The sequence below is a fragment of the Neodiprion virginianus genome, chromosome 5, assembly GCF_021901495.1.
Source record: "Neodiprion virginianus isolate iyNeoVirg1 chromosome 5, iyNeoVirg1.1, whole genome shotgun sequence".
Classification (NCBI taxonomy): domain Eukaryota; kingdom Metazoa; phylum Arthropoda; class Insecta; order Hymenoptera; family Diprionidae; genus Neodiprion; species Neodiprion virginianus.
In genome coordinates this window covers 1,475,679-1,494,924 of record NC_060881.1, presented here as the reverse complement: position 1 = coordinate 1,494,924, position 19,246 = coordinate 1,475,679, and the positions used below count along the sequence as shown (strand labels likewise).

Genomic DNA, 19,246 nt, shown 5'->3' with positions numbered 1-19,246 from the left:
ACTCTCTTCCACTAATCTCCACATTCCAGAAATGGAACACTCGAGATTGGTAGAAGAAAAATTTGGCAATTAATACATTGTCCGAACCTGACTTTGATCGAGTTCATGGATTGAACAAGATGGCGTGGATCAAACGCTCGTACTTCGACGCACATCCTTCATTCGAACTCCGAGTACCTGCGGAAACGTACAAACATGGTTTAATGAGAGTTTTACCGTCGTACTCGAGCATGACGAGGTTTAATCATCAGTCAGTAAACTACGTATCGGCATTTATAATTTATTCGAACAGCAACCGCCGTTCTTTCTTACCTGCGAACGATGTTAACTGGAAATAACAGTTAGCAACAAACGACAATCGAGGCCGCTACTTTTATACTCGAACGGTGTCGCCGCGCTGCGGATGGATTGCGAAGCATGCCGAAAGTCAAGAGGGAATTTTGAATCGTCCATTGCCTTCATGGTATCTCGCGATGTGATCGGCGTCTTCTTACTTCCTGGATGTATCGAAAGTCGATTCGTTCTGGAAAATCGGAAAACCGGAATATAGAAGAGTCCGAAAGTTATAAAAATAAATAAATACCGGTGTGCAAAGTATACCTGCATTTAAAAATGCGATTGTCTTCCGTAATACGATTCCCGATGTCTTAGTATGCATGGAATATCTCTGTCGAAGCACATACCAACAGAAATTTGTAAATATTAATATCGTGAAATTTTAGTAAATAATTATGATAAGCCAGGGCAAACATCGGAATGAAAAATTAAACAAATAATTACGGTAATAATTATGATAGTAATTGTATCAGTTTACAAAAGTTTTAATATTTTAAGAATAGTTAACAGTACTTTGTTACAGTATTTCATTTCATTAATAATATATAATAATAAATTGCAGTAATCATAATAGTATATAAACTAATAACAAAGAGAATTATTTTTAAATCGAAAATAACACAGCGTTTTTTTCTCTTCAAAATCATATACTCAATAGATTTTGAAATTTTTTATCTTGTTCTTTCAATGAGTAAGGTTTTATTTCATTATGTTTGTTTTTTTCGTTTTTCGTTTTTTTGGATTATTAATTAGAGTTTACAGTAATAATTATATACATTATTATTCTTAAGTCTACAGTTTTTTTTTTTCTTTTTTTTCTATATGATACAATTCTTTTTTTGTTTTCATCGTCTTCTTCTTTTACGTGTTCTTGTTCAACAGCGTGTACAAAATATTGACAATCGGTTGCTGATCAAATAACAATTTGTAGTTTTAAATACATAATATGTTTTAAGCGAATTTTATTATGCTTACAGGACAATGCGCTAACAAAATAAACATTACACCACGATTAGCCCTGCGTTTGGAACAACAGCAAGAGCTGAATTCGAAATTGGAGATCGACTTTCGCGTTAAAATGTACAATTATTATTCACTCGTTGACGTCGCAAGTGTCAATCGATCATAAATCGATAAACAGTAATATTGATTTAGTCGTACCAGTATAGCAGTATCTACCTACTTTTGGCATATTTTTACCGAGTTTTCATACTTAAAAAATAAGATGTTTATTTTTGCTTCGCCGAATTCGCATGATTTGATGAATGATATTTTTTTAATTATTTACGAACGTATGGCAAATAAATTCATGCGTAGAGCATACTGGAAGAAGAGAAAATACGAGACAGAAAAAAACAACTAATGAATCCAGGTATGCATAACACATGTAAACACATGTTCACATACTGTGAAACGAATTGTTATTTAACAATAACTCAATTGGTCAACTATTTATTCGTTGTAACAAGATTATCCTTATTACGTCAAAATTTTCTATATCAACAGAATAATTTTACGAAACAAGTATTACGCACCTTTCTCGTAATGTTTATCTTGCACTCGTATAGTTTTTACTTTTTCTTCATTTTTGTATTATTTCTCTCAACTCCTACAAAAGAGTGAAATTTACTTCTTATTTACTGCTCCCCGCGTTGCGGAGTCATTTGGTAAAAATCTCTGAGCCTAACACGGCTTTATTTATTAAGCTACATCATATTTCAATATTTGCATTACATTCATTTACTTAAAAGTATCGTTTACTGTACTGTGAATGATCGAGTTTCTTTCTTTATTAATTTTCCACTTCGTTTCCTCATCACCATTTTTTTTTTTTCTTTTTACCTTTTTTTCTTCAATTTGCCATTAGTTTTTATATTAGTATCGTTATTATTTCATACGAGTTAAATTTGTTCTTTACACGGACATAATACTATGATTTTTTAATTTCCTCTCCTTTCTTCCCGTTTAATTTATAACGCATAATATTACTCTTCTACGAATTCTCACCGTTTCTCTAGGCGGTACAAAACAATACTCTGCTATTATCTAGTTCTTTTCAAGTAAATCGCGGACTAAAGAAGCAGCTCACTGCTCAGCGTCCGTACAGATGCTGTTTTCGACGATAAAGAGAAATTGCTTTATATCGTCTAGTATAGTTGAACCTGCTGTGTAAATGCTTCCCTGAAATGCTTGCACGATAAATGCAGCATCAGTAGCATTATCTTTTCCACGAAAAAAAAAGATACATTTCCCTACTCAACCAATTATTACAGCCACAAATGTTCAACAACTTTTGTACACAAAATACCAACTTTCTGTGCTGGAAAATGCACATACTTTTTTTTAACGCAATATTAAGATTATATTTATAATTTTCATTACTATAATAATAATAATGATGATGATGATAACAAGAACGAAAATTATTATTTTCATTACTGTTGTTGTTGTTATTATTATTATTATTATTATTATTATTATTCTTTCTTTCAATTATATAGCGCAGTTACTACGTAATTATTTATATAATTATATAACGGAGCTTATCTCCTAGACGATATATACAGAAAATTTATTACGCGTCTGTTTTTAATTTTTTTTCCTCCTCTTCTCTTCTTAATTTCACTTTGTTTTACACGAGCTTCCTTTGTTTTAAATATTTTATTGCGTCTACGATGGATACAAATTTAAATATTGTATTGTACAACTATTCAATTATTATTAATATTACTATTACGTTTATTATTATTGTTGTTGTTTTTGTTATTATTATAATTATTATTGTTATAACTACTACTACTACTACTGCCACTACTGCTACTAGTACTAGTACTAGTACTAGTACTACTACTACTTTTACTACTACTACTACTACTACTACTACTACTACTACTACTACTACTACTACTACTACTATTATTATTCTGATGCGAGAAAGGGTTAGAAAATCGGACATAGTGGTTAAAAATTTTCACGACTTCGACATCGATAGCGACGAAAAAAAAAAAAAAAAAAAATTACACGCATCGACTTATACTCAATAAAAATATACTTCTCAAAGTTCACCCTTCTTGATAAAAGCATGCTCATCGTTGAAGAAATAATAATGATAAAAAGAAAAAACAAACACACTTAATCAAGTTGAAAATATTAAAACAAAGACAGATTTGAGCTTTTGAAAATTATAACAATATTATACACCTTCTTTCGGTTGAAATTATGACGTTATTTACACGACACGGACAAAGGTTTGACAAAAAATTGACTATTGTTAAATGTTAGAGAGTACAATTGAGTTTCCAATCTTTTCGCTTAGTCAGAACCTGGACAATGATCAGATTAGATGACGTGTTATTAAATGATTTATTTGTTCATTGATTTATGTTTATCGAAGATTACGTCCAAGAATTTGTGCAAAAGATGTTAATACGAAAATGAAGCCGTAGGACACGTATTGTTACCGGTAATTTTTTTCTCCCCTTCTTTTTCAACAATTCTAACAATATGTATTTTATTCAGCCAACAACTAACGAGTAACATTTTATTTCGTTTTCAGCGATTCAATAAATTCACGGACTTTTATCAATTTCGTTTTATTGATAATTTACCAAAATCAATTATCAAGTTAATATTTATGGTTTTATTTTTTATTTATATTTCTTGTTGAATTTTTAATCTGTTTTTTTTTTCCTATTCTGATAAGTGATTGAAGTCAATACAATATCAACTACTATTATGTATACATATTAAAACGCTCTATAACGTGCAAACTATAATATTGCACAGAACGTCTGTATTTGTATGCATTTACGTATATACGTACATACGTACATACATACATACATACATACATACATACATACATACATACATATATATATAGTACTTATATTTGTAATAATAATAAATCGTAAGCGTTCGCAATCCAAGATAGCTCTGCCAAATAACATCATCTGGCAATAACAATTAATCATCGTCACCGTATAATTAATTTATCGAAAGACAAACTTATAACCGCACAAGAAACTAGTTCAAATCGCAAAGAAGAACGTGTTGATTTTAAAGAAAAAGAAAAGAAACGAACTTTTCACGCGTGCCAGATATTAGCGCAGAGCCAGCTTGCTAGCAAATGGTGTTTACGTGCATAAGGAATCAGTTCGCACTCGAGACGGATTACAATCCAGCGGTAAAGTTGGCGAAGTATATCGGTAACAAACGAGGAAAACCGAGCTATAAATTCGTTTGACAAATCTGCAACAGCATCGATACTCCTCGTACTTTTCCCGATGGTAAGAAATGTTGTTTGAACGCCGGTAAAGTTTCGCGAATATCGAGACAAACAATATGTAGAATTTTCGAAACTCGCGTGCGAACTAGAGCCTTAAGATCAGCGAGTGACCCGTCGCTAAATATCGGACAGATCACCCTATCACAATAATCGCCGACGCCGGTGATAGAAATAACCTTGCGTACGGTGAAAATGGCGATTTGATAACCGCCAGTAAAGGCGTCGTCGCGCACTCTGTATAATTCATAGATGTGACATTATTGCACGGATTTAACCGAAGCTCAGAGCGAATCCGACGCACTTGAACCGCACCTGAACCCGCATCACACTCTAGCACCTTAACACATTGCAATTGTCATGGCCTATGGAACCTGGAAACAGATAAAAAGAAAATCCCATAAATATCGGAGACAACGGGGAAACCTTTTTCGCCGTATAAATCGAGAACCGCGTCGGACGTGGTCGGCTCACCTAGTCAGGTGTCTACTGTCCTCGTGTACCGCCATTTCGGAGCTTTTGAATTCGTTCAGCTCCTTACGAATGGCTGCTTTATCCTTTGGCGTTAATCTCGTCCAAGGCTTGTCGGCCCTTCTGTCGTAGTCGTGCGCCTGCGTCACCTCGATGTAATCGTTAAACCTGATGATCTGCAAAAAAGCGTTGACACAAGAGGAGATTAGATGCGAGTGCACGGACGTATGTGAAAATCAAGGTTTTAATTTCAGTCGTTGTTATTGCGCGCACCTTTTTTTCTTTCAATTCTTCTACGGTCGGCCTGAAGCTGAGTTTCCGTAAGAGGTAACGCTTCTTTTCTTCCTTCTGCTTTTTCTCCTCGGCTGGACTTTGTTCTATAATAAAAATTCCATCATTCACCGTTAAAGATTTCGTTCCCACACCAAATCGTAGAAAAAAGAAAAAACGTGTCCACTTTTCACAAGACATACCGGAAGACTGTCAAGTCTCCAAGTGTTGATTACGGATTGTTTACGTTTTTCAAGTGGTCTTCTATATCTTTCGCTCAATGTAATTAGAATGCCGCAAGATATCGATACACCGTAACAAAGCCGAAAAGTATAACAATTATCAGATGTCATTCAATCTTCGATTTCCAATTTCTCAACCATCGCGAAATTAAAAACAGAGATGATCGTTCGATGAAAACTTAAAATTTGTCATACAATCTTGATCTAATATGAATTACAATGCTTACTTTTCAAAATATTTCGTTCCTCCAGCTCTTCTTGCGTTGGCCGCATGCTCAGCCGCCTGTAAACGAAACGAACGTGATGCGGTCAGCAAATCAGGTGAACAATTGTTGACTCAACCGACGTTGAACACAACGCGGCCATTTTTTCGGGGTTGAATCGCACGTATACGAGTGATATCGTGCACTAACAATAATTCCCCGTCTAACGCATAAGGGTGAAAGTAATTTTTAGGAGTTCCAGAACAGTGTCAAAGTTATGAAAAATTTATATTCACCGAACTTTGCTGTGGTGTGAAAAAATTTCTACTCGTTCAACGACCAATTCATGTATAACGAATGATAAATCAAAAAACTTTTTACTCGTATCTACCTTATCAGCCTGGCTCCGATTGCCTCCTTAGATTCTTGCCGCTCATTGTCCGATTGTATCTGAAGGATATTTCTATTGATGAGCTCCTGCCTGTCTGGCCTAAGTGCCAATTTCAGAGACAACGATTCCTTCCTTGCAATTTTTGCCGCAAGACGATCTGAAAAAACAAATAATACCACGATTTTACGCATGGATAAAAGAAAAAAAAAAAACCTCGATCAGGTTGCTTAAAAAGGATAAGGAAATACGATGTTCAATAATACAAACAAATTTTCATGCAAATTAAAAATGGTCAAACAAATCGTCAATCGATATACGACTAACGGATCCAACTACACTGATTCATCCGTACCAACTATTGGAACCGAGCAACTTCTGCTCCTCCGGAAAGAGACAATTTCTTCATTTCTATTCGGCGCCTGAGTGATCGAGATTGTAGACGCGGTCAAAATTGACAACATATTCCCCTCCCCTTTTAGTTTCGCTGTTTAGAAATTAAGCTTCATCGATTGCTATTGCTTAATAGACAATTGTACCCAGTGAAATCTGCCGATGTCATTTCACTTGTTGCAAAGCGCGATGATACGGAGAGAAGGAGAGAGCAAAACACAAAGGTAAAGAGAGAGAGAGAGAGAGAGAGAGAGAGAGAGAGAGAGAGAGAGAGAGAGAAAGAGAGACAGAGAGAGAAAGAGAGAGAGAGAGTGGAACGCATTTATCGAGTCTACGTACGGAAAAATCACTTTTTCATTTATCTATTCATCGATATACGTACGCGTGTATTTCTCTCTCTGTGTATGTGTGTGTGTGTGTGATTTATTTTCTTCAACGTACGTTGAACAAACTCGCGACGAAACTAAATTGAAAATCGCTGACCGAGGCATGCCAAGAGTCAGGAAGACACTGCACAAGGATAAATAGTAGACAGGCGATGAGCCACATCCGCAACACGTGCAAGCAGCGCTTTTATCATACATTAGAATATGACACATACACGCACACACACATATATGTATGTATATGTATGAATATGCATATGTATATACAAATTGGCGGTGGCGGATAAAATTAGTTATCGATGAAGGTTGATCCGTAGCATTATATGTATTGTGTAACGTGACGCGTTGCTGCGAATATTCTTTTACCCGCAGTTATAGAAACGGAAACTGAGAGAGGAAATGGGAGGGGGGGGGGAGAAGACGTGTAATTATAGATTTCCGGTACGGCGATATTTTCGAATAAACAAACATAATTAAACATAAATATAAACATATACAGGTGATGAACGAGCGTGTTGAGAGATAATCGTCGATGGTAAGAAACCCAAGGGAAAAGGACTTTTATCGATGATCATTAAATTTCCATTACACTCACTCTCCTCGTCCTCCTCGTCTCGGTAGAGAACCTGTCCGTCCCCGGTGTCGCCTTCGGTATCTTCCCGGATCACGTACGGCCTCGCGTTCTCCTTGTTCTCCAAAGTGCAAGGCAGAGCCAGACCGAATCGAACGGGTCGACTGCTAAAGCGAATCAAATACAAAGTTTCGTTGATTAGTCGGCGACGTTTTCGGGGGTCGCAGATTTTCATCGACGTTTCTATAACTCGAAACAACGTTCCTTCGAGTCTCGAGTGACAAAAATCGTCATCGATTCACACCAATCTTCCAAAAAAAAAAAAAAAACAAGCATTTACTTATCAACTGATCAAAATCGAAATCAGAAACGGAAAAATGTACAATTTCTCTACATTTTTCTTTTTTTTTTCACTTCGTAATTGATTTCAACATCGTTTTTGGCTTTAATATTTTCGTACTTGTATACATATATCCACTTCTCGTACGACGCGACAAATAGGATGGAAAGGGAAACAAACACGTACATTTGTTATATACCTATGTATATATATATATATACTTGTATAAAATTCATTCAAGGAAGCCACATTCTTTTCGGCGAGCACTGATACGTTGAAATTAAATTCATTCGTTTGCAACGTTCACCCAGATACACATGTATGAGTGCTCCCATCGATAATTTAATGATCCGAGAGATTTTTTTTTTTTTTCAGTTCGTGGTCGAAATTAGGTGTCAGGTATGACGAGACGGGGGGGGGGGGGGGGGGGATAATGACGGTGCAAAAATCGAGAGGCTTGTACGATAATTGTGGGTAGATGTGAAAAATCGTGACAGAGGATCGTTGTAGAAATAATAAAATGTAACAATGAATTTCCCTGCGATTTTCTCATGCTTAAATACGCGGGACAATCTGAAAATGTAACTATAGCTCATTCCATGCGTTTTCTATACAATAATGTACACGTGGTCAAGAAAAATAATGGGATATTATTTATCGAGTCTTTATGGATTAGAAAATTTTTCCTCTCTTTCATCGTCATCAACGACACAGATTAAAAGCTTCTTTTTTTTTCTTTTTTTTTTTTTTTTTATCATCATTTAGAATACGATTGTTAGTTGAGTTTTATTTTCTTGCGTGACATGCGTATTATTAAAGTTATTCCAATTCCCAATTACCATATTCTTATCCTAGGCCTCAACGGTAGCCTTCTGTTAAGCATAAGAAAAACATTCTTCTTTTACTGATTATAGTGAAATCCTGACCGTAAGTATAATATATACCTACACACATATATATATATATATATATATATGTATGTTTATTTATACGTGTGCGCCACGATTCGTGCCTAAGGCGATAATCCTAAGATGACTATAGTTGGCGAGTGTAATATCAGCGCGATTCTCATTTCCAATCCCAACAACAATTGGCGTACGTATAAATGTACGGTTAATTGGATAAAAAATAATTAAGGTAATAAATGCAATGTCGAGTAATGTAGTAAAGCCAAGAGTCTCTCTACGCGGCTCGAGCGTTCTGCAATTTTTAAAAACAACGAAAATACCAAACAGAAGAAAAAGTCTCTCTAAACGAAGCCGCGTGAGCAAAATTAACAGAACTGCAATAACAAAGAAGAGGTAAGAGAAGCGTACCAGTTATTCATCTTTTTTGGTTTTATCCGTTCGATCCTCACTTTTAAAATTACAAGAAATAAAAAAATTAGAAAAAAATAAAAACACACATCACAACCCTCCAGCAATCGGTTTAAGTAATCGAAGAGTCAATTTAAAAATTTTCTTCAACTTGTACACTCGCCTATATACTCTGCAAACGAGTCAGCTGACTTTCGTTCGGTAATTTCACCACCGGAAAATAAGTTTAGAATCCGTCTCTTTCTATCCGTCACCCTCAGCTTCATACTCGGCATGGAACTTACTTGAAAGAGACCTCCTGACGTAGAGTGAGGGGCCTGTTTTCCTGGGTCGGCGTATTCTGCGGAGTTCCGGGTCCGCTTCCCGGTCCCTTTTTCTTAAGGGCGCTCTTCAGCGGCATAGCGTGAAACTTTGGTTCCTTGGCCGGTATTTGCTCGACCTTCGACGTATCGATGGCCGGATCTGGCTGCGAGAACCTGAGTATGTACCTCGGATCGTACTCGTCGTCCTCCTCGACGTCGATTTCTTCCTGATCTGTAAAACGAAGAAAAGACGAAACGACGGTCGTCCGTCGAGTGAAACCTGTTGTTTGTTCACACGCTGCTAACGCCGCGCGGCGGAAATCCATATTATAGTTTTAAAAAAAGATCATCGATATGCGTTAAGGGTTGACCCTCTAGTTTCCTATCCGTAATTCGTTCTATCTCTACATCTTTCTCTCTATCTCTCTCTCTCTCTCTCTCTCTCTTTCTCTCTCCGTCTCGCGAGATGAGAAATTTTCACAATTGATTACGCAACGAGCTCGTTTTTTTTACTTTTTTTTTTGTTTTTTTTTTTATATACTTCGCCTGAGACAAAAAGTGCGCGACTTCGAACTTGGATCCCTGATCTAAGGATCACCGATTTTTCCGTATCACTCAATGGTTGTCCACCGGAAAAGGCTCCCCCCCCCCCCCCCTCCGACCAAATTTACATCTTCAACGATGACGAAGTACAAACATTTTTTTTTTTTTCATCGCAGTCTCTACGCAGGCTGATCCGTTTTATCGATCAGAGTTCAACAAAATGCACACCCACAAGCACGCAAACAAATCACGAAGGACGAACAACCTTCTCCCTACCTTCATAGTCGTAGTCTGACAGATCTAAGGGAACCGCGTTGTGCACGCCGCTTCCGGTGCTTTGCTGATGTTGATGTTGATGCTGATGCTGTTGTTGTTGTTGCTGTTGCTGTTGCTGCTGCTGTTGCTGCTGCTGTTGTTGTTGCTGCTGCTGCTGCTGTCTCGAAAGCAATGTCGGACTCGGGGAGCTGAACATAGGGGGTGGTGGTATGGGACCGATTTCGCTCAGGGGAATCGGGGGTTCCGGAAGTTCGGAGAGCATGAGAGTGTTCTGTGGCGGAAGTGGCAGATATTGCTGTTGATGTTGTTGATGTTGCTGTTGCTGCTGCTGTTGCTGTTGCTGTTGGGGCGGCGGCGTCGTACCTTGATGACCGACATCTGGCACTGAAACAGAACAAGTCATCCGTCAGATAATCGTCACAAACTGGTATTCACTTGTATAACTCGAGCACGTGCGTGTAAACTTGGGGGGGGGGGAGGTACAGCTCGGACGGTCCAAAATCATACCTATTTTTAGGAGTTTTTTTTTATTTTATTTATTTATTTTTTTTTTTTTTTTAAGAAAAATGAGCAATTTCAATTTCGGGGATTTATTATTTGTAGTTTCAAAAACGTTTCGGTATTTTATTGACATTGAGAGATTGTTGAAAAAATATTGACGATGAAATTTTTCGGATTGAAGTTGAAAAAAATCTAGCCACGAGCTCGAATTAACGATCAGGTTTTAGAAGATTTTTTCGAAATTTTTCAACTCCATCGGATTAAAATTGACCGAGGATTCTGCGCCACCGGATTGAAAACTTTGTCGTTCGCTACTTGAATGCCGCCATGCCGCCGTTTTGTTATTAATTTCAATGAAAAAATATTCAAACATTCTCGAAATAACAAATAATATAGCCATCCAACTGAAATTGCTCCAAGTGTTTTAATTTTTATAAAAAAAAAAAAAGAAAAAAAGAAAATGCGGTATAATTTTAAACCGTCCAAACTGCGCCCCTCCCTCCCTCAAAGACACATTGCTTGATCGATACACTGAATATAATCAACGCATATCGTACTTCAATCAGCTACCGCACACTCATAACGTCATACGTAGCTAGTGCAGTGCATGCAGACTAGAAGCTTATTGCATACATATATATAAAGAGTGTTTAGAAACGAGCTCGACGACGAAGAAATAAAAAATGATCAATAACAATGTTCGATGGAATTTTCTCTTTCGTTGATTGCCGGAAAAAGAAAAAGTAATCGCACGGTATTGTGTTAAATAAGCTGCAGCAGGTATGAAAATTGAGCTACTCTCCGATCTCGATCGAGCCAAAGAGAGCGCAAGAAATTAGTTGGCGAGTATTACCTACCGGCTGCTCTACTGGGACAAGGCGACGCATAAAGATCCGCGAAAATTCCCGGAGTGTCGTCAAAGGTGACGAACAAATCACACGGGGAGCGCGGGCTATTATTACAAATTCGGCAAGCGCTCAACGCCTCGGCTTGTACGGATGTACCATTGCATACATTGAGATTGTATGATGAAAAAAAAAATCGATAATTTTTCTAATCAAAATTTAAGTGAAAAATATTGTCCGATACAAGGAAATAAAAAGATGCTCTCCAAATTTGAGCGCTTCATGTTTATTTGGAGGTGCGTGTTTCGTTTAAATAACATGGCAAATTTTGTATTTTCTTTTTTTTTTATTCACAAGTCGTCAACGCGTTGGTACACCGATAAGACCAGAACGTACTTTTGCAGGGAAATGAACGCTCTGCAAAAAAGGCCTCTTGTCATTTTATGATAAATACACTCTTCCAAAAGTTACTTAAGGTCAAAGGTCAACAGAGGACCGTAAATAACTTTTAAAAGAGTAGATTTATCATAAAACGACAATAGGACTTTTTTGTAGAGCGTTCAATTCCCTGCAAAAATACGTTCTGGCTCTTATCGGTAAGCTGATGCGTTGACGAGTTAAAAGATTCCAAAGTTAAAAAATTGTTATTTAAATGGGAAACAGAAAATAGCTATGATGCACCCTGTTAATATCGACATTGAGATCTCAAAATTCGACAGCGTTCTTTTTTCATCATTTGCAGCGATATTTCGGATTTGTATTTTGAATAAACCCTAGGGATAAAAAAAAAATCAACTCGATCTTTTTTTGATACAGACTAAATTACACGCGCATATATATTATAATCCAACCTAACATCTACCTCGAGATATTACATATTCCGACCGAATGAATTTTGCACAAACTTTGTACAGTCACGTTTACTACCTACTCACGGCATGGTTGGCCGTACGGTATTAATAATTTCGTGGAAGGAAGAATCCCGTATTCGCGGTTCAAAATGTAAGCAAATTGCTGATTCGGGTCCGATTTCGTTGTGAAAACATCTCGTTATCCGCGAAATATCCGACGTCGGAGTTTCGGCCGGACGATGAGGTTGATTACAAAGTGAAAATTAGTCAAAGGCGGTCTTCCGGTGGCCGGTGCCGGTATTTGGGGGTAATTTCTGACCCAGCGGTGAGCGGCTTCGAGTTCTCTACTTTTGCATACTTCGCGAATAGTTAGTACCTCGACGTTTTTTAATTAAACATCTAACCTTTTCTTCTTTCACATTCCGCGTAAACATTCGAGGTCGGAAAGGGTGGGAGCTTCGGAGGGATGAAAAGTGACCGAAACCGGGAAATTTGGTCGAGTAAAATCGTGTAAGCTTGTTTACGAATACGTTATAAATGGTTTATTCCCTACGGGGAAGTAATTTGCCGAGAATATTACACCGCCGGTGGGATAAAAATCTTACGCGACGAAAACTAAAGCCGGTAAGAAAGTGAACGGATATAGTATACGAGGTACGTAGAACAAGCAAAGAGAGAAAGAACGACGACACTTCGGTGACTAACTATTTCATGTTAGAGGTACAGTAAAAAGCTAGGATTTTCACTCTCGAAGGAACGCGACGCGATAAAAACCCGATTAAATTTATCGCTCGGTCGTAGAATCTCAATCTTTTTATACGTACGGGATGAGTTTTATTTTATCGTGCGTGGCGAAAAACTGAGATACGTGTATGTACGTATCTACGAAAGTACGTTGAATGGAATAGAAGCTTACATAAAACGTGCGATTAAAAAATTACCGAACCTCGCGATAACGGACGAGTAAAATATTTACCCTGCATTTTGGACTGAAATTTGAACGACAAAATATCATCATCTCCGTTCTATCGGGCAAGCGAATAATTCCAACACTGATAGTAAAAAATAAAATAAAAAATTGCTGCTAAAACCGCAGCATTTTTGAATCGAGATTATACTCTTTGAAAGACGATCGCGACGCCTGACTTTGTACCTAATTATCCCACATCGAAGAATGCAATAAACATGTATTACAAGCTTGCAATATACACCGAAAGTATAAATGAAAAAGAGGGATAGAGAAGAAAGACAAAAACGAATAACATCCTTAACGATAACGTAGTTTTGCAAAAAAACAAAAGAATATTTCACAGCCCTGAAACGTGCATCGGCAAACGAAGAAAACGTGTGGTAAAGTGAAAAACGAAAAAAAAAAGGCACAAGTTTCGTGTAAAAATTGGCAGGCGGTAACTGAGACAGAGGTAAGAGATAGATAGAGAGAGAGAGAGAGAGAGAGACGATCTCTCCTCTCCTCTCCTCTCCTCTCCTCTCCTCTTCGACTCACTGCCTGAGCCGGCGTGCCGGTTTTGTCTCGGAGGGGACTGTCGGGACATACAGTGCTCGCTGTGGTAGCAGAAAAGCCTCCTCGTGAGCTTTCCGGGTGCTCCAAGGGTGCTGGGTCGGTTCGGCTTCTGCTGATCGTTGGCGCTGCATGGTGCCGTCGAAACGGGAACGACGCTACCCGAATTCGGGTGTTCCCCGCTCGGCGATAGCGCGCCATTTCCACTCTGTTCAGTCTTTTCTTTCTTCGGCTCTGTAACAGAAACCGGAAGTCGCGCGGTTACCCAGCTGGCGACTAATTTTCGCTTTCGATATTCACGTCGGAGCAAAAGAAACAGACTCGGCCTCGAGCTCGGAGACGGGGTTGAAATTTCGAACAAGACGAAAAATTTGGAATCTTTTACAGCGGCGAAAAGAAATCGAACTTTGACGAAACGTCGACGTTTACAATGGGACGAAAGTCGACGAGTCAAAATTGGGATATTTTAAACCTGTTACAAACGTCGTGATTCCCGGGGCAATCGATTTTCTCCCCTTCTTCCCTTCTCAACGCCGAAGAAATTAATTCTCACCGATCTTTCCCTGTCTCGCGTCTAAACCGTTTTTGTTTCTTCCTATTTTTCATTCTCTCGTTAAATTCTCGTCAAGTCCGGACAAATCTGCATCGCGGATAAACGGATAAATCCTGTCATTTCTCCCTACGTGTAGTAATTTGGGGTAGTACGAAAGAGTGAAAGAGAGAGAGAGAGAAAACCCATCAATTGTCTCAACAGAAAAAGTCTACGAACAAGACATAGCTGGCCTGATTAAAAAAAAAAAAAAAAAAACGAAATTCACTCATCTTTTTCGTTTATCGTAATTGCCTCAAGACCATGAAATCTTTTTAAAAATCTTACTGTTTGATCGCACGGTGATAAAAATCGGAACAAATGGTGAGAAAGAATAAGAAAATATTTGAACAAAGTCCAAGGGAACAATGCTGGTAAATAAATAAATAAATAAAGAAATACGTCTATCTTGCTCCCGGTCCCTAAGAAGCTTCTTAAATGAAACGTGCAGCAGAAGCTGCTACATCGCGTCGCGAGGGGGGCTTAAAGCCCTTAATAAATTGGACAGCAGTCGAGTTGGTGTCAGTTGGTAAAAGCGCAATATATATATACATATATATATATATATATATATATATATATATATGAGGAAAAAAGAAGTATATATATATATATATAATATATATATACGACGAGATAGTTACGTTCCGGTTACAGGGTACGTGTATTTATTACATACGGCTTTCTGCAAAGCGCTCAATATGTGGCGCCTGGAACCGACTTTGGCCGCGTAAAAGTCTTGAGAGAAAAAAAAAAAAAAACACAATAGTCGTCATTGATATTTTATTCTGTCGCTGAAGAAGATATATAAATGAATTATTACGGATACGCGAAGAAGAGATCACGGGATTTGAATTCTTGAAGGAAGACATATTGGAAAAAAAAAAAAAAAAACAAATGGAAGGAACACTGTAATCTTTTCTTGCTCGCTGTTTCCATTTCACAAATTGCAAGATTCCACGGCGCGTGCCTTGAATTCCGTTTTTTTTTTTTGGTTATCAGCCAACGTGAAATATCCACTTTGAATTGAAGGTTGCGGTTTCAAGGTAAGGGAAATTCCTCACTGCACGTTCGAGAGAAATAAAAATGACAATAACAATAATAGTAACAAAGATAATATATATATTGAAAGAAAGGTGATTAGGGTTAAAAATAGGATTTAAAACATGACGAAGTGTTGATTTTTTTTTTAAACAAAGTGCGAACAAGTCTCGACACATTCGAGGACGTGTTTTTTTTTTTTTTTTTTCTCCCCCGTCTCCACGAAAACGGAATAGAACGTGAGAAAGAAAAAAAAAAATTACACACAAAGTTCTAATTAGCTGCGCGTTATTCTTTTCACCTTCCGTAAAACAAATTACGCACTATTATATAAATCGAACCGGGAATCAATTAAATTCGATAAAAGCACACGGCTTTCGTAATTTTCTCGCAATACCGCACCAGCGGCAGCTCAACTAAGCGTGGCACTTTTACGCTTGCAAAAAACAGTTCGATTCTTCAGGGTTACAGTTTCCTTTGCTCGTGAATAATTTTTTTTTTTTTTTTTTCCAGCGATACACGGGCAGAGGTATTCGATTTACGACGAATGTATTTCCCACATAAAGCGTACACAGTTTCACAACGAAAAACTTGCCTCTCCACTTCAGGTACACTATAAGACCCATTTCGATGCTGCGGGTTAATTAGTGAGTAGGTTCTGCACTAACCGATCGAACGGTTGAACGAAAGATAAGAATTAATGAATATGTGCACTTATACAGGTTTCGTTTGGGTAAAATAATGATAATAATTATAATAATGATAACAACAATCGTATGTTAATAATACAAATTCGCTTCGGAGTTATTTCGTCGTTCGTTGTTTCGCGTCGAGTTGCCGATCGCTGACTGCGATCATCGCGCGCGAAATTCCCCAAGTTTGCGCTGAAAGTTAAAATAGAATCACGCTGTAAGCGTCCCGAGGAAACGGCGCTGGCAATAATAACGCAACGATTCGTGGTGGGATTGATAATTGCGAGAAATCGCCGAACGCAGAAAAAGAAAAAAAAAAGAAAATAAAATAAAATAAAATAAAAATGCAGCTCTTCAACTTCCAGTTTCACCTCGGAATTGAAAAGTTGAGTTTTTACTAGATCTCGACGTTTCGAGGTTTTTGGGTCGACTGATCACCAATCTAATGTCAGATTTGCAAATTTTTAATTTAGCGTATTCGATAAGCTGAAAAAAAAAAAAAAAAAAAACATACTAAAAACATTTGGAATTTGATGAAAATTGTTACTCGTCGGTTTGTTGGGCGGCTGATCGCGAATCTGAATTCAAAATAGCGACCCAACGCGATGGATAAAAATCTAAAATATTCCGATTTCGGTAGAAATTGGTAGGCGGAGGTTTTTCGAGTCACCGACAACGAATCCAAGGTCAGTCTTCAAAAATTTGAACTGTTGAATCCGTTACGGTGGTTAAAAATACGAAAAAATCGTTATATTTTCATGTAAAACGTTTATCCGAGGGCTTTGAAATCGTTAATCACGAATCTGAATTTGTAGTTCGAAATTCAAAATTTGATATCGTTCTTTTTTTTTTTCTATTAACTCGGAACCCGAGGTGCGAGAACGGGAATTTCGAAGATTGGCTCACGGCCAGTCCGAAGTCGCTCGTTTCTTTTCCTTTCTTTTCCATTTTTCTTTTTCTTTTTCCTACTTGCCAATATATCGGAAAATTGGGGAAAACCCAATCGGGAGGATCGAAGAAAAAGAAGAGAATCCGGGAACGCCGATCTGATAGTTGAAATAATTTCGTTCGCACGACGATGACGGCCAGAAATTCCTGCATTATCCGACGTATTGAAAAGCTGCACCTGCAATCCGGGGTGACGAACCGAGCTTACAAGGAGAATCTCAATTGGCAAGAGTAGTAGCTTTAGCTTTTTGAGTCACGCGTCTCTTTGGTCACCGAAAAACTGTGACTATACATATAGTCGAAGCACAGAGATCAGCGGGAGTAAAACAGCTGTAGGCGTAAAAGCTGTCGTCGTCTATGAATAGCAAGCGTGTCCTTGCAAGTGGGTACGGAGTTCTTCCTCTTCTTCTTCTTCTTCTTCTTCTTCTTCTTCTTCTTTTTCTCATCATAATTATTATTATTGTTGTTGTTATTATTACTATTATTATAATAGTTATTCTTATCCCCGCGCGACAGTCAAATTCGGCGTGATTTTATTTCGCCGCGGCGGCCGTTGCGGTTTGCGTGGGTGTAAAAATTTACTCGTGACGCAACAACACACCGCATACCCGTTACGCAGACGTAGGGTACTCACCGATGAATAATAAATAGCGAAAAAGTAGGGGAAAATAGAAAAAACAGCTCGGACGAAAACATTTCTTCGTAGCTTCTTTCCCTCGAGTCTGATTCCTTGCGGAAAATTTTTATCGCGTCTTTCGTTTTTTTTTTTTTTTTTTTTCCTCCTCGACTCTCGTAATTTCATCGCTCCGCTTCAAACTCAAAAACACCCTTACAGATTTTCTCCTCCTATTCGTTTTCGCGCGGGATAACGATTTTTAAACAATCGTAAACGTAGAATCGATTCTTTTTTCACAAACGATGAAACATATACATTTTTTTTTCCTTTCTGATCAACGAATCGGGTAATCGGTCTTACTTAAAAATAGATCCTAATAATAATGACGACAATTCGATCAATGCGAATTGATTATTCCGTTATTTTATTTCTTGCAAAAATTGAAAATGAATTTCATTTCTTCCTTAAAATGACGTCGGAGGGAAGAGAAAGGGATAAGAAAAGAGGACGCGCGAAATCGTTTCGAAAATATTACAGCCAAGGGTTAGAATATGATATAATAATTTAACTCGACATATTTTTTTCTCCCGCAGTTTCGTCTCCGCAAGGTTGGAATTTTTAATTCGAACGGTTGCTCTTTGTGCTTTCGGCTTTATACATCGTGCAACAATTTCAAGGGTAGGAGAAATTCCTGGCAAAGTGTTGTTCGCTGGCTAAGATATATAGGAACAATTTCCTCCCACGTACGGTTGCAGATTGTTCTTACTATACTTTTTTCCCTGCCCGGTCTTATAAAGTCCGTCTCAGGGGGATGGCACTGAGTCATGATCTAATTCCGTAAAAATCGCTTGCAACGCCGTGTGTTTGTTTGTTTGTTTGTTTGTTTACTACCCTCCCTTCCTACCCCCTTCCATCCCTTTCAACCCCATCGTACACTTCGTTCGTGAAATTTTTAGTTCCGGTTACCGCTCAGTCCTTAATTATTTTCATTTTTTACCAAGATCGAAAAATATAGTTCCAGTTTCAACGATATCTGTTTTACTGAATTTGTCTGGTTACTGTAACGAACGAAATTGTTCTCAGTGCGAGAATGATAAGCCGGGGAATTATACTGGCGGTTAAATTGACGTTACAATTTATAGTGACGCAAATTTTTCAGTTTCCAGCGATGCAACATCGTTGACGATAATTCGTAGGTGGTAAAAATAACGAATCACCCGCCAACTCGGCCCGAATAATATTCCACAAAGTTTGACTTGGCGTTGAAGCTCGAAATTTCGTCATTATATACTTTGTACATATTGTTGAGAGTGATGTCACTG

The 19,246-nt window shown here is 37.8% G+C and overlaps 1 protein-coding gene across 4 annotated transcripts in view; it reads right to left on the bottom strand.

Annotated features, from left to right (window-relative positions):
- Positions 1-805: 805 nt before the first annotated feature.
- Positions 806-19,246, bottom strand: part of LOC124305937 (phosphatase and actin regulator 1-like) — a 155,740-nt gene continuing 137,299 nt past the window's right edge. Inside the window, exons 6-16 of one of the 4 annotated variants that reach the window (XM_046765970.1) lie at positions 14,024-14,272; positions 10,323-10,706; positions 9,486-9,735; positions 8,725-8,757; positions 7,570-7,712; positions 6,199-6,355; positions 5,832-5,887; positions 5,366-5,469; positions 5,096-5,268; positions 3,206-4,995; positions 806-3,153 (exon numbers count right to left, since the gene is read on the bottom strand). In XM_046765970.1, coding sequence (XP_046621926.1) covers positions 4,980-4,995; positions 5,096-5,268; positions 5,366-5,469; positions 5,832-5,887; positions 6,199-6,355; positions 7,570-7,712; positions 8,725-8,757; positions 9,486-9,735; positions 10,323-10,706; positions 14,024-14,272 — 1,565 coding nt within the window. In that variant the 3' untranslated portion in view covers positions 806-3,153; positions 3,206-4,979. Of the gene's footprint in view, positions 3,154-3,205; positions 4,996-5,095; positions 5,269-5,365; positions 5,470-5,831; positions 5,888-6,198; positions 6,356-7,563; positions 7,713-8,724; positions 8,758-9,485; positions 9,736-10,322; positions 10,707-14,023; positions 14,273-19,246 lie in introns of all 4 variants that reach the window. The other 3 variants (XM_046765971.1, XM_046765972.1, XM_046765973.1) reach the window with 3 other exon arrangements.